The 14,464-nt window shown below is 36.9% G+C and overlaps 1 protein-coding gene across 2 annotated transcripts in view; it reads right to left on the bottom strand.

Moving 5' to 3' along the window:
* The window catches only part of YES1 (YES proto-oncogene 1, Src family tyrosine kinase), a 97,567-nt gene that overhangs the window by 16,307 nt on the left and 66,796 nt on the right, over positions 1-14,464 (bottom strand). For both annotated transcript variants that reach the window (XM_072604338.1, XM_072604337.1), the window contains 2 exons: positions 11,694-11,770; positions 9,195-9,348 (listed from right to left, as the gene is read on the bottom strand). In XM_072604338.1, coding sequence (XP_072460439.1) covers positions 9,195-9,348; positions 11,694-11,770 — 231 coding nt within the window. The remainder of the gene's footprint in view (positions 1-9,194; positions 9,349-11,693; positions 11,771-14,464) is intronic.

Raw genomic sequence — 14,464 nt, 5'->3', positions numbered from 1 at the left:
TTTTCATGATTTTCTTACATCACTCTCATTTCTCTTCCCAATTTTTCCTCTACCTCTCTTATTTGATTTTTAAAATCCTTTTGGAGCTCTTTCATGGCCCATGACCAATTCATATTTTTCTTGGAGGCTTTTGATGTAGGAACTTTGAGTTTTTTGCCTTCCAGTTGTATATTTTGATCTTCTTTGTCACCAAAGTAAGATTCTATAGTCTGAGTTCTTTTACAATGTTTACTCATCTTCTCAGCCAAATAGCTGACTTTCTAACTCTTTGTCAAGGTGGGACTCTGCTTCCAGTGGGTGTGGAGCTGCTGTCCCAGGTTTCAGGAATTTTGTATTAGTTTCTAGATCCCCCACCATCTATGGGCCTAGAGCTCCAGAAGCAGCTTCTGCCACTAATGTCACCCTCCCCCCCCCCCCCCCCCCCCCACTCTGGGGCTGGGGCCAACCTGGCCAGATGGTGCACTCCTCTTTCACCCAGGTCCCACAGAGTTTTCCCACTGACCTTTTTGGCATTTGTGGGTTGAGAAGTCTGGAAATTACCACCAACTTCCAATGATTTAGTCCCTTCAGGCCTGCTCTGGCCCATTTGTGCTGGTGTGGCCCATGCTGGACTGTACTCTGTTCCCTGCCCAGTGAGACAGACCTTCGTGCTGACTTTCCAGGTTGTCATGGGCTGGGGATTTGTTTTACTCTGTCATTTTGTGGGTTTTGTAGCTCTCGAACTTGTTTAGAGTCTTTTTTTTTTTTTTACAGTTATTTGGAGGACTTTGAGGGACAGCTCAGGGAAATCCGCACTTTAACGCTGCCATCTTGGCTCCGACCCTGGCCACAGACATTTACCAGCTGTGTGACCTTGGGCAATTCACTTCACCTAACTTTTATGTCTTAATTTCCTCATCTATAAAATGGGAATATTAGCATCTACCTTACAGGGTTATTATGAAGATCAAACGAGACAATATTTGTAAAGTGCTTTAGCACAGTGCCTGGCACTAGAGTAGGCTATGGAAATACTTATATTCCCCCTCTAAGGATCGCATCAGCCTTGGTACTGTACTTCATTACCATCTTCTGTCCCTCTGATTGGAGGGTGGAGCCACAAACTCAACTCAGAACATCTCATTTCTTACCTGGTTATACTACTTTGTGATTTCTCTGACTTTTCTACCGTACCTCTCCTCTAGCCTCTCACTTTTCAACTTCCTTTTGTGTGTTGTCTTGCTCCATTCTATGTAAACTCCTTGAGGGCAGGGACTTTCTTTTTTCATATGTGCATTCCCAGCACTTGGCACAGTGTCTGGCACATAGTAGTTGCTTAATAAATGTTTATTGACTGACTTCTGAGGGGGCATTCAGTTCAACAAACATTAGTTATCTGCAAATATTAATTACCAAAAAATATTAATTACCTACATCAAGTGCTTATGCTACAAAAACAAAACGAGAGTTCCCAAGGAATTTACAATCTTGCAAGAATTTAACATGGGGTCAGTAACCTGCTCATTTTTGTTTTGATAACTCTACTTCTATAATTGGTTTCCTTTGTAATCTTGTATTTTATGCAAAAAAATTTTATGCAATTAATTACACAATTAATATTGTACTTTATGCATTTAAAAACATTATTCTAAGAAGAGGTTGATAGGCTTAACAGACCTCCAAAGTGTCTCCATGACAAAAATCAGGTAAAGACCTTCCGATTTTGTGGCTGGAAAAGAAGAGAGGGGAAAGGAATGTCTGTTTACAGATAATTATAATACTAATTATTAAACTCTGCGGCCAGGAAGGTGAACCAAAATGGTATGTAACATTCAAGGAAGGAAGGATCACAACTTGCCTGAGGAAGTGTAAAAGACTTCTTAGGGGGCACCACATATGCTTAAAAGGAAATGAAGGATCTCAATAGAGACAAAGAAAAAGATCATTCTAGGCATGAGAGAAAGTGTGTACAAAGGCAGAGAGATGGTAGAGGTCAAGACAAGAATAAGGGAACACAGATAAATCCAGTTTAAGCTGAATATGGAATTTAAAAAAACAGGTAGGCTGGAATTGGATTATGTAGACCTACAGATGTCAGGTTAAGGAGTCAATATGGTATAGTCAACAGAACCCTGAGATAAAGAGTTAGCAAAGCTGCTAACATGCCTCAGACATGATAGCTATGTGTCCTCAGGCAAGTCACCAAACTTCTCTTAGTCTGTTTTCCTCATCTTTAAAATAAAAGAACCAACTGGGGGTTGTCATGAGGGTGAAATGGGATAATACCTGTAAAGTCGTTACAAACATTTAACAACCACACAAATGATGGCTACTATTAGCTAGTATTATATGTTTATCAAGCAATGGGAAGCCACTGAAGACTTCTGAGTATGGGACTATCACAAGCATACGTTACAAAGATCAGCAATGGTGGGAAGACAGGATTGGGGAAGAGAGGCTGGAAGAGAGAAGTCAGTAATAAAGCTATCACATCAGTCCAGTTGAATACTGATACTGGGCCTAAACTAAATGAGGAAAAGGAATGCAAGTGACATTGTGAAGGTAGGATAGACAGGACTAGACTTGTGATTTGAATAACAACAGTTAAAATTCCTTCAAAGTTTTTGATCTGGATGATGGAGAAAATTCATCATCCAAAAAAATATAGGCTGTTTTCTCTTTCTTTAGTTTATGTAATAAGACTATATTTTTCTCATAAAACAAGATGAGTATAGTGCTTTCTTCTTAAATTTTTAATAATCTATGTAGCATGAGTACTAATTGCTGTTTAAAAGTTTGACAAAATTATCCTACGAATCCATCAGGACCAGAAGTTTCATTCTTTGATAGCTCTTTTACAATTCGATTTCTTTTTAAAGTCAAGACTGGATAATATAATGATTTCTATTTGGTCTTCTGTAAGTTTGATTATTTTATATTTTTGAAGGTATTCTTGTCTACTTCTTTTGTGTTCTCAGTTTTGGTAGTATACAACTGCACAAGCAAAAACTGATAATTCTTATTTTTTTCTACTTTTGTTGTAATTGGGGCGGAGCCAAGATGGCGGAGTAGAAAGATGCACATACACTACCTCCGAACCCACTGCCCATAAAATACCTGTAAAAAAAAAGAACCACCGGCGAATTCTGGAGCAGCAGAAGCCACAGAACGGAGCGGATGAGATTTCTGCTCCAGAGAGCCTGAAAACCTCTCGCAAAAGGTCCCTCACACCCCGGACCCGGAGCAGAACCCAACCCTGCCTCGGCGGTGCAGCGCGGAAAGGAGCAGATCTAAGCAGGCTTCAGGGACGGAATCTCCAGCAGCCGCACGAGTCCCCCACCCACAGGTGACAAGGGTCGGTGAGAGGGTCTCTTTGGCGGGTCGAGAGGGGAGTGGGGTGCCCCCATAACTCAGGCCCCCTCGGGAGGCAGCAGCAGAGGCGGGAGCAGACCAGGGCTCCCCAAGCAGATAGGAGCCCTGATCCATTGTTGAAGGTCTCTGCATAAACCCCCTGAGGGAATGGAGCCCATGAGGCAGCCCTGTCCCCACCTGAGCACCTGAACTTAATAGCACACTGAACAGCAGCCCTGCCCCCGCCAACAGCCCTGAGGCTGGGAAGCAGCATTTGAATCTCAGACCCCAAGTGCTGGCTGGGCAGATCTGGAGGCAAGGTGGGGATGGAGAGGACACTCAAAAGTCAAGTCACTGGCTGGGAAAATGCCTAGAAAAGGGAAAAAAAATAAGACTATAGAAGGTTACTTTCTTGATGAACAGGCATTTCCTCCCTTCCTTTCTGATGAGGAAGAACAATGCTTACCATCAGGGAAAAACGCAGAAGTCAAGGCTTCCGTATCCCAGCCCACTCAATGGGCTCAGGCCATGGAAGAGCCCAAAAAGGATTTTGAAAATCAAGTTAGAGAGGTGGAGGAAAAACTGGGAAGAGAATTGAGTGACATGCAAGCAAAGCATGAAAAACAAGTAAACACCCTGCTAAAGGAGACCCAAAAAAATGCTGAAGAAAATAACACCTTGAAAAATAGGCTAACTCAATTGGCAAAAGAAGTTCAAAAAGCCAATGAGGAGAAGAATGCTTTCAAAAGCAGAGTTAGCCAAATGGAAAAGGAGATTCAAAAGCTCACTGAAGAAAATAGTTCTTTCAAAATTAGAATGGAACAGATGGAGGCTAATGACTTTAGGAGAAACCAAGAAATCACAAAACCAAACCAAAAGAGTGACAAAATGGAAGATAATGTGAAATATCTCATTGGAAAAACAACTGACCTGGAGATTAGATCCAGGAGAGACAATTTAAAAATTATGGGCCTACCTGAAAGCCATGATCAAAAAAAGAGCCTAGACATCATTTTTCATGAAATTATCAAGGAAAACTGCCCTGACATTCTAGAACCAGAGGGCAAAATAAGTATTCAAGGAATCCACAGATCACTGCCTGAAAGAGATCCAAAAAGAGAAACTCCTAGGAACATTGTGGCCAAATACCAGAGTTCCCAGGTCAAGGAGAAAATATTGCAAGCAGCTAGAAAGAAACAATTCAAGTATTGTGGAAATACAATCAGGATAACACAAGATCTAGCAGCTTCTACATTAAGGGATCGAAGGGCATGGAATAGGATATTCCAGAAGTCAAAGGAACTAGGACTAAAACCAAGAATCATCTACCCAGCAAAACTGAGTATAATACTTAAAGGGAAAAATTGGTATTTCGATGAAATAGAGGACTTTCAAGCATTCTTGATGAAAAGACCAGAGCTGAAAAGAAAATCTGACTTTCAAACACAAGAATCAAGCGAAGCATGAAAAAGTAAATAGCAAAGAGAAGTCATAAGGGACTTTACTAAAGTTGAACTGTTTACATTCCTACATGGAAAGACAATATTTGTAACTCTTGAAACTATTCAGTATCTAGGTACTGGGTGGGATTAAACACACACATATGCACATGCACACGCACACACACATAGAGACAGAGTGCACAGAGTGAATTGAAGAGGATGGGATCATATCTTAAAAAAATGAAATCAAGCAGTGAGAGAGATATATTGGGAGGAGAAAGGGAGAAATGGAATGGGGCAAATTATCTCTCATAAAAGAGGCAAGCAAAAGACTTATTAGTGGAGGGATAAAGAGGGGAGGTGAGAGAAAAACATGAAGTTTACTCCCATCACATTCCACTAAAGGAAGGAATAAAATGCACACTCATTTTGGTATGAAAACCTATCTTACAATACAGGAAAGTGGGGGATAAGGGGATAAGCAGGGTGGGGGGGATGATGGAAGGGAGGGCATGGGGAGGAGGGAGCAATTTGAGGTCAACACTCATGGGGAGGGACAGGATCACAAGAGAGAATAGAAGTAATGGGGGACAGGATAGGATGGAGGGAAATATAATTAGTTCTTACACAACACTACTATTATGGAAGTCATTTGCAAAACTACACAGATTTGGCCTATATTGAATTGCTTGCCATCCAAAGGGAAGGGGTGGGGAGGGAGGGAGGAAGAGAAGTTGGAACTCAAAGTTTTAGGAACAACTGTTGAGTTCTGTTCTTGCCACTAGGAAATAAGAAATACAGGTAAAGGGGTATAGGATGGAGACAAGGGCAGAGAGGGATGATAGAAGAGAGGGCAGATTGGCAGACAGGGGCAATTAGAACGCTCGGTGTTTTGGGGTGGGGGGAGAGGACAAAAGGGGAGAAAATTTGGAACCCAAAATTTTGTGAAAATGAATGTTAAAAGTTAAATAAAAAAAAAAAAACTAAAAAAAAAACCCAAAAACTACTTTTGTTGTGATTCAGTTTTGGTGTTTTGGATTTTCTATCCTCTATTAATCAGGTTAACTAAAGATTTATTAATTTTATTAGTCATTTCAGAGAACTAGCTTTTAGTTTTATTCGCAATCTTAAATCACTCAACATTTATTATGTGCCTACTATGTGCCAGGCACTATGTTAAGTGGTAGGAATACAAAAAAGAAGCAAAAGACAAGCCCTGCCCTTAAAGAGTTAAAATTTAATGGAGGAGGCAAGATGCAAACAAATACATGCAAAACAAGTTATATACAGGTTTAAAAGGAAATCATTAAAAGAGAAAAAGCACTGGAATTAAAAGGGGGGTAGGGAGGTTTCCTGCAGAAGGGAGTATTTTACTTGGGACTTAAAGGAAGCCATGGAGGTCAGCAGTTAAGACAGAAGAGGGAGAGCATTTCAGATAAGCTAGAAAAAATGCAAAGAGATGGAATATCTTTTTCCGGAACAGGCAAGAGAACACTTACTGGACTGAAGAGTTCATATTAGCGAGTAAGTTATAAGAAGACTAGAAAGGGCCAAGAGAAATATAAGGTACATACCAAAGACTGATTAGAAGGGATTCATAAGAACAGACTGCTAACTTTTTATATATGTAAAATGTATGTAGAAGTCTTATTACTAATTAGGTAGTTCATAAAAAAGATTGGGGTAAACCTGCATATGATATGAATTTAAAAAGTAAAACCATTTAGGAACAGCTAAAAAGAGTAATGGTTTTATACAAATGAGGTGCAATCAATACAGAGGGAATTAGATGAGGGAGGAGGGCTGGTAGTTCTAGGAAACCTACTTTCATCAGGAATGGATTTAAGAGGGAAAAATACATATATATTTAGAAGAGTATAAAAGTCTTCTAAATTCAGAAGAAATAAAACACTAGGGGCAGAGGGACAGGGAGAGGACAAGGGAGGGATCTTTAGAGAGGAGAGTTCGGGAATAGGTAAAAGGGGGGCATAGAAAGGTCTTTAGATTTATGGGAATTGGAGGATAGGTGAGGGATCCTTGGAGTGGGGTAGACAAGTAATAGGAGGTCAAGGTAGTAGGTAGAAGTAAAGTAGAAGAGGCAGGAGGGACAGGAAATAAGAGATATGTACAAACATAAAAATAAAGATCAGGAGTAGAATTTGTTTGGGAAAGTATATGTCTACATATGTATATGTGTATGTATGTATCTATAGTTATAGAGAAACATATCCAAACTTAACTGGAGCTTTCCAGAGGGGCGAGGGCAGAGGGGAAAAAAAGAACAAAGTAAAAAAGTGCACAGCAGAAAACAAAAGAAAACTTACAAGGAAGCAAAGATGGACAGTTCTCAATACAATATGTACTATCATACAGGCTTTCTTGAAATGAAAATTTATTGTTACATATTTTGAATCCTTTCTTATGTTCTGCTATGCACATAACATTCTTTTTTTTCTTACTTTGCAAGGATATGAACAGTTTCAAAAGAAGAAATACAAACACTTAACAACCATATGAAAGAACCCTCTAAATCACTCTACTACAAGAAATGCAAGAGCTGTTGCTCTTGAGGTTTTACCTCATACTCTCCAAATTGGCAAAGATGACCAATGATGAAAAACAGTCAATAGTGTGGAAGGGCTGCTGGAAAACAGGCATACTGGTGCCTTGTTGGTGGAGTTGTGAATCAGTGCAACCATTTTGGAAAGGAATTTTGAATTATGCAAATAAAGTAAATAAAATATCCATACTCTATGACTCAAGAGATTCCACTACTAGAATTTCTACCTTAAGAAGAACACTGATAAGAAAGTCTCTACAGAAACAAACATATTTATAACAGCACTTTTTTATAATAGCAAAGAATTGAAAACAAAGTAGATGATATTAATTATGGAATGGCTAAACAAACTGTGGCACTTGAATGTAATGGAATATTGTGTAAGAAATGATGAATGCAGAAAAACATCTACATCAAAAGATGCAGACTGAAATATTCAGAGCCAAGAAAATAACATATACAATGACAACAAATTAAATATTAAGAACAAATTAAAAAATCAAAATGGATCTTACAAAATTAGAAACAACAATCGTTGAACTAAAGAAGAGATATAGAATGATATTCCCACCCTCATACCTTTGTAGAAGCTTTTGTTGTGACTTCTGAAATTGATAAATTTTGCTGATTTTTCATCTTTTTTTCTGCTTTTAAAAATTTCATATTTTAAATAAGGGATAGCTTTTATGGGAACAAGGAGGTGAAGGAATAGTAAGGGAAATATTGGTGATATAAAAAACATAAGATAAGGAAATACTTATTAAAAAACAGAAAATTAGTGTTGCAAAGTTACAAAGAACAATACGCCCCCCCCCTCCCCCGAAGAGATTATTTATGTTTTCTGGGAGAGGAAGGAAGAAGGAATACAGGAGAAATTTAAGCAATGTAAAAAAAAAGATACCTGTAAATTTATTTTTTAAAAAACATTAAAAAATGATGAATTTGATGAATACAGAAAATAAAAGTTACAAAATTACAAAGCATAAAATTAGCCCCCAAAAAACAGATATATGAAAACACAATTCCCACTCTTCTGCAGAAGTGAAGTGGTCATTTCATGAGTGTGAAACACAGCATAAAATGTTAGACTTTTTGGATTTAAGTATGTTTTGTCAATGTTTTTCTTTTCCTCTTATTCATGAAAAGTAATTCTCACTTCACATTTATATACAGATTTGTGTCTAATGGTAGCCATCTCTAGGGCTGGAGTAGAGGAGAAGGGGAAAAAATTACATGATAATTTTATTACATATTTAAAAGGAAAAGAAAGTTGTACATAATAGATTTGCAATTTCATGTGCAATATTTTTTCTCTAGTCTACTTTGTTAGGGAATGCTTGTTTTTATTCCTTAAGTTCAGGAAAAAAAAAGTAATTCTTTGTTATAAAGGATGGTTCTCTGGGAGAAAGACGACAAGAGATAAATCAGATGAATATTTAGGTAATATAAAAAAATCAATAAAAAATTTTTAAGAGAAGCCACTGCTGATTTTACAAATAACTGTCCCATGGAAATAGCTTTGCTATGCAAATCACTTCTTTTCTACCTGTATTTGCTTGCACATTCAGTACAAATTCATTCTAAAATAAGGTAACAAACATTTATTAAATATTAGTTTTATCTTGAGGCAGTTAGATGGTTCAGTGTTGGGCTTAGAGTCAGGAAGACCTGAGTTCAAATCAGGCCTCAGACACTTACAAGCTGTGTGACTTTCGGGCAAGCCACTTAACCCTGTTTGCTTCAGTTCCTTATCTGTAAAATGAGATGGAAAATGGCAAACGACTCTGTATCTTTGTCAAGAAAACTCCATATGGGGTTATGAAGAGTCTGAAAAGACTGAACAACAACAAAAACAGTTTTACCTTGCCTTGCAGTATATTCATTGTCTTCAATTAGCCTTGCTAATCCAAAATCTGCTATTTTACAAACAAGATTATCTCCGACAAGGATGTTAGCCGCTCGAAGATCTCGGTGGATGTAGTTCATTCTTTCAATATATGCCATACCATCAGCAATCTTGAGAAAAAACCCAAACGGAACAATTTAGAAACTATTTTAGATACAAGTTAGATAACTGTCAAAATGACACTTTGCAAGATTAGAAATGTAAATTGCTGTCAATACCTGTTTCTAACAGATAGTGGGAGAAATATCAATCTAATGATAATGAAATCAGGTTAAAATTGAGATTAAAAAACACGAAGGTTAGATTGGGCATAGTGAGTTTTTTCTCACCTCTCAACTTATGAAGATACTAGTTCTATGATCCTAGCATTTCTACTAGCCATTTGACTATACCAGCATTAGTCCAGGGAATGAGTGGATAATAGGAATTTGAAAGAATATTGGTATGAATGTCCATCAGTTCATTCCAGGCCACGACTTTTAAGTAAACTAATATATCTAGTTATCATACACATTCATAAGCATTGCCAAATGAAGATAAACTATTACCACCGCCACAAAGAACTGCAGATTTCACACAGCCCAACATGAATCCATGGAAGGGGCATATCAAGCCCATGTTCTAATCTGCCCTGGAAATGTGTATGAAACAAGGTGCTTCATGCATGTTCCAGGTAGCAAGGTTTACACGAGTACTGGAATGGGAAAAAGAATGCCTAAAGGTTTGGCTTATGTTTTGGAAAGTTAATACACCAACCAATATCAAATTCTTTGCTATACTCAAACACTTAATGAGGGAAACTGGGCTCATAAAACATAAAATTCAAAGATCAGGAACATCCCTAAATGTATATTGGCTATGTTACTCAATCATTTTCAACTCAAAATTTATCACTATGGTTCTATAGAATAAACCTTCCAAACAGAAAGTCTTTTCTGTTAAGCCCAAAACAAGCAAATGAAAATACATATACATATATATATATGCTAAATTGCAGAATAATTCTCCATAAAAGTTCATGAATCACATATCATCATTAAGTGATTGTTCATGTGTTTTTGAAGGATTTGCCAACAGAGTGCAAACTCTGACAGGCCCTTTACTAACCTGAAAAGACTTTTAATATGGGCCCCATAACATATTTTATGTCCGTTATTCAAGGATAAGCCTGGCTAAGTTTAGAGGGACACATCAGCAGGCTGATCACAGGGTGATATATTTTTTGGCTGCAAGAATTCTCAGAGGCCAACTCAGTCTATATTGTATCCCTAGAGCCAACCACAGTGCTTGGCATATATAGTTGGTGTTTAATACATGCTCGTTAATTAACTGATTGCAGGAATTCTCACTTGTAGCAGTAAAGGGAAAGCCCACATTCACATCGACAAAAAAAAAAATCAGATCAGTAAAGTGCATAAGATGGTACTATCTTAGGCTTGTTATATTGCTTTATAGTTTGAAAGTGCTTTGCAAGCAGTAAAGGAGACCTAAATTGTTATTGTGATTTCCTTTCACATACTTGATCTCATTTGACCTTCACAGGCATTAATATCTTCATTCTAAATAAGAATTCTAGGCGCAGAGAGATTAGGTGACTTGTTCAAAGTTACAAAGTTATTAAGTTGCAAAACTTGGCCTTGAACTCAAGTCTTTCAACTCCAAAACTAGTGTTCATTTCTACCACAGTACATTGCCTTCTTTAATGACCTCTTAAGTTACTGTTGTGGACTATTTTATCATAGAGTCAAATGTCTAATAATTTATACATTGTTTATGACAAATAAGGCAATCACTGATTTGCTATTTCTTGTAATTTATCTGATGAAATTAAAGATTTCAAAATAGGAAAATATAATGTCCATGGGATATATTCAAATTTCATGAATAAGCAAGGAAAGTAGAGACAAAAATATATATGACTACCAAAATGTAAGTAAATTCAATATGGAGAAGAAATGAATCTGATTAAATACAATATTAGGACCATATTGCCAAAGCTAAAGGGCTTATCTTTCCTTTCTTTTAATAAATGATCAAACTATCTTTCTCTGGGAATGAATTTTATAAATATTTGTTGTTTAGGTGTTTGCTAGGAAGTATCTCTAGTATTGAAACAAAATGTATAAACAAATTTATGAGTTTTTCTTTACAAATATAGTTCTAAAAGTTTCCTTGTTATTTAAGTTTTGCTTTTGTTTTTTAAAGTAGCCCGTGGGAGTAGCACAAATGATTAGGAAAGAAAAAATGGGACCTTTGTGTTACTTCTGATACTAGTCAGTCATGTGACCTTAGACAAATCACTTAACCTCTCTGGGTCTTAAGTTTTCTGTCTACAAGGTATTGAACTGGGTAATACCCATGGTCTCCCTGCTCAATTCTATGATAAAAAACCACTACATTTTCTAGGATTTTTCTTAATTTTTCAAGCAATTTATAAATATACATAAAGAACTACCTGTGCAGCCATATCAACCAGCTGTGGCAACTTCAAATACTTCCCATCTCCTTCCTTAAGGAAATCTAATAAACTTCCTGCAATAGAAACATTTTTTAAAAGAGAAGCAAAACAAAAAGGATAAATTACAAAACAACATTTTTGAGCTTTAACATCCCACCTCTTAATATCATTTCCATCTCAATTTCTTTTTTATATTATCTTGAGATGTTTCAGAGAAGGTTCCTGAAACCTTCAAGGTAATGTTACCTTTCCCCACCTTCTTCCCTGGTTACTTCCATCTTGACACTTCCCCCACTCCCCATCCCCAATCCCTAAAGTAAGGGATGGGAAAGGAGAAGGAAGAACAATGAATATCACATAGGAGAATTCCAATCAAAGTCAGCGTTTCCCAGCTTTCTTGTAATAATGTCCTAGAGTTATGACAATGCCTCTATCTACCCTAACCCCTTCTAAAAGTTCTATATGACATTTTAAACCTTTTTGAAAAAAAGTAATTTTTATTGATATCTTTTGTTTTTATATTATCTTCATATCCCAATGACTACATCTTTCCTCTCACACCTAAAAAACCATGTTTTATAACAAAGAAGAGAAGGAAAAAAATTCAGTAAAACTAAGCAATACATCAACTGAGTCTGAATATATGAAACATTCCACACTTCTGCAAAGAAAGAAAGGTCATGACATTTATTTTGGAATTAAAATGAATCAAAATTTACTCTTTTGACAGTCCTATTAAAGTCCTTGGGATAACTGGAAACATAATGAGGCAAAGTTGTAACCAGGAATTTTGACACGAGGGCAAGAGACAGGAAAGGTATCTTTGGTTGAGTCTGAAAAAAACAGACACTGTAGGATGGGAAGGAAAGGGCTGGAAGTAGACAAGTGTGTCATTCATATCAACATTTTATTTGATAATTTCCAATTCAAGTCAATTTAACAAGCATTTATTAAGTTACTACTTTGTGCAAGGCATGGTGGCTGCAAAGACAAAACTAAAAACAATCCATATATAACACATAAACAGTTAGGTAGCATGATCACATGAAGAAGGAAAGAACTGAGGAAAGGATAGGGAATTTAAGTTAGATTTATACAATTTGTAAATCCACAGGGCTACATCATAGAAGGGGAAAAGCTTTAAAAGCATGCAGGAGGCCTAGGAAACAGAGAAGAAGATAGGTTTAGGATGAGGTTGCACAACTGAAGTAAGGAAGTCTCTGAGACTGAGAAAATGAGGGAGACAAAATTATTCATGCCTGGGATACAGAATCTCCTTTCCTGAAAGACATCTATAGGAACCCAAAGAAGGGACAGTCAGTGACCTTCAGTATTTCAATCAATCAATAAACATTTAGTAAGCACCTAAGTGCCATGCATTGTGTTAAGCACTGGGAATATCAAAAGAAGCAAGCCCTCAAGGAGTTTAATGTTAATGGGTGTAATAACATGGAAACAAATATATAGGGCAAGTTACATATAAGTTAAGTAGGAAATAACATAGATAAGGTACAGATTCCTTTTTCTTCAGTATATTACTGGTTAAACGAAACTTAAGTGGAAAGAATAAGCATTCATATAGCATCCACCATGTATCAGGGACTATGTTAAGCATTTCAACAAATACTACCTCATTTGATCCTTACAACAACCCTGCAGGCTAGGTATATTAAGATCCCCACTTTAGAGTTGATGAAACTAAGGCACACAGGTTAAGAGATTTGCCCAGTATCACACAGCTGGTAAGTGTCTGAGATAAAATTGTTTCAAGTCTTCCTAACTCTAGTCTAGACCCTGAACTCTATCCACTGTGCCACTAGCTGCCTAAGAGGCCCTTTCTTTTTTCTAATAGAGGAAATATCTTTGCTCACTGAGCTGAGATATACTGAGCAGATAGAATATAAAACAGTAAAATAAATAGGGGAGCAAATTTTTAGGGGTAAGAATTCTTTTTCTGCCACACAGAGATGAGCTCAAATTCAGATCCTGGTGCTGCCTCTCTAGAAGCTAAGATCATCAAGAAAGAACATGCAGAGGGAAGATGGCTCATGACACAGAGCTGAGAAGGAATCAGGGATGGAAGATAGATAATGAGGCAACAAAAGAGTGAACAGTGGTTAGCCAGGTAGGAAATCAAGATAAAGCAGCATCTCAAAAGCTGAGAATGGCATAAAACTTAAAATTCCTTGAAGGCAGGGACTATTTTCATTTTTTATCTTTATAATACCATAGTACCTGGTATATAGTTGGTACAATAATTCCAGACACACACTGAGGGTGTTAGGGGCATGGTACCCCCTCAATCAGGAAAATCCAAGCAAAATTTTTTGGCCCTCCCTTTGTGCCAGAGAAGAAGTCTGAATTTTTTCTTTTTCTTTTGAGGGGTGTTTATACTACCTTATTGTAAAATTTGGGTTAAGGGTTTGGTCAAAGTATCTGTGTCATCTACAGCTTCTGTAAAACTTCCCCTAAAATTCTCATTTATTTTCTTATGTTGACCCACAATATACTGAAACCATGATGGGGAAAGTCATGATATGGAAGGGATAATTGTACTTACTAATTTCTTGATAAATTAAATTAAATTTAGAAGATATCTACAAGTAGATAATTAACAGTATCAAAAGATATAAACATAGCTAGAAAGATGAAACCTATTTCATCTTGAAAAAGGCTATCAAATTTTACCATTGTTGGCCTTCACTGTACTTAATAATTCTTATCAAAGGCTTAACTAGATTCTAAAGAGGTCTATTCAGCAGATGAGC

This window comes from Notamacropus eugenii, chromosome 4 (genome assembly GCF_028372415.1).
Source record: "Notamacropus eugenii isolate mMacEug1 chromosome 4, mMacEug1.pri_v2, whole genome shotgun sequence".
Lineage (NCBI taxonomy): Eukaryota > Metazoa > Chordata > Mammalia > Diprotodontia > Macropodidae > Notamacropus > Notamacropus eugenii.
This window is presented reverse-complemented; position numbering and strand designations above follow the sequence as displayed.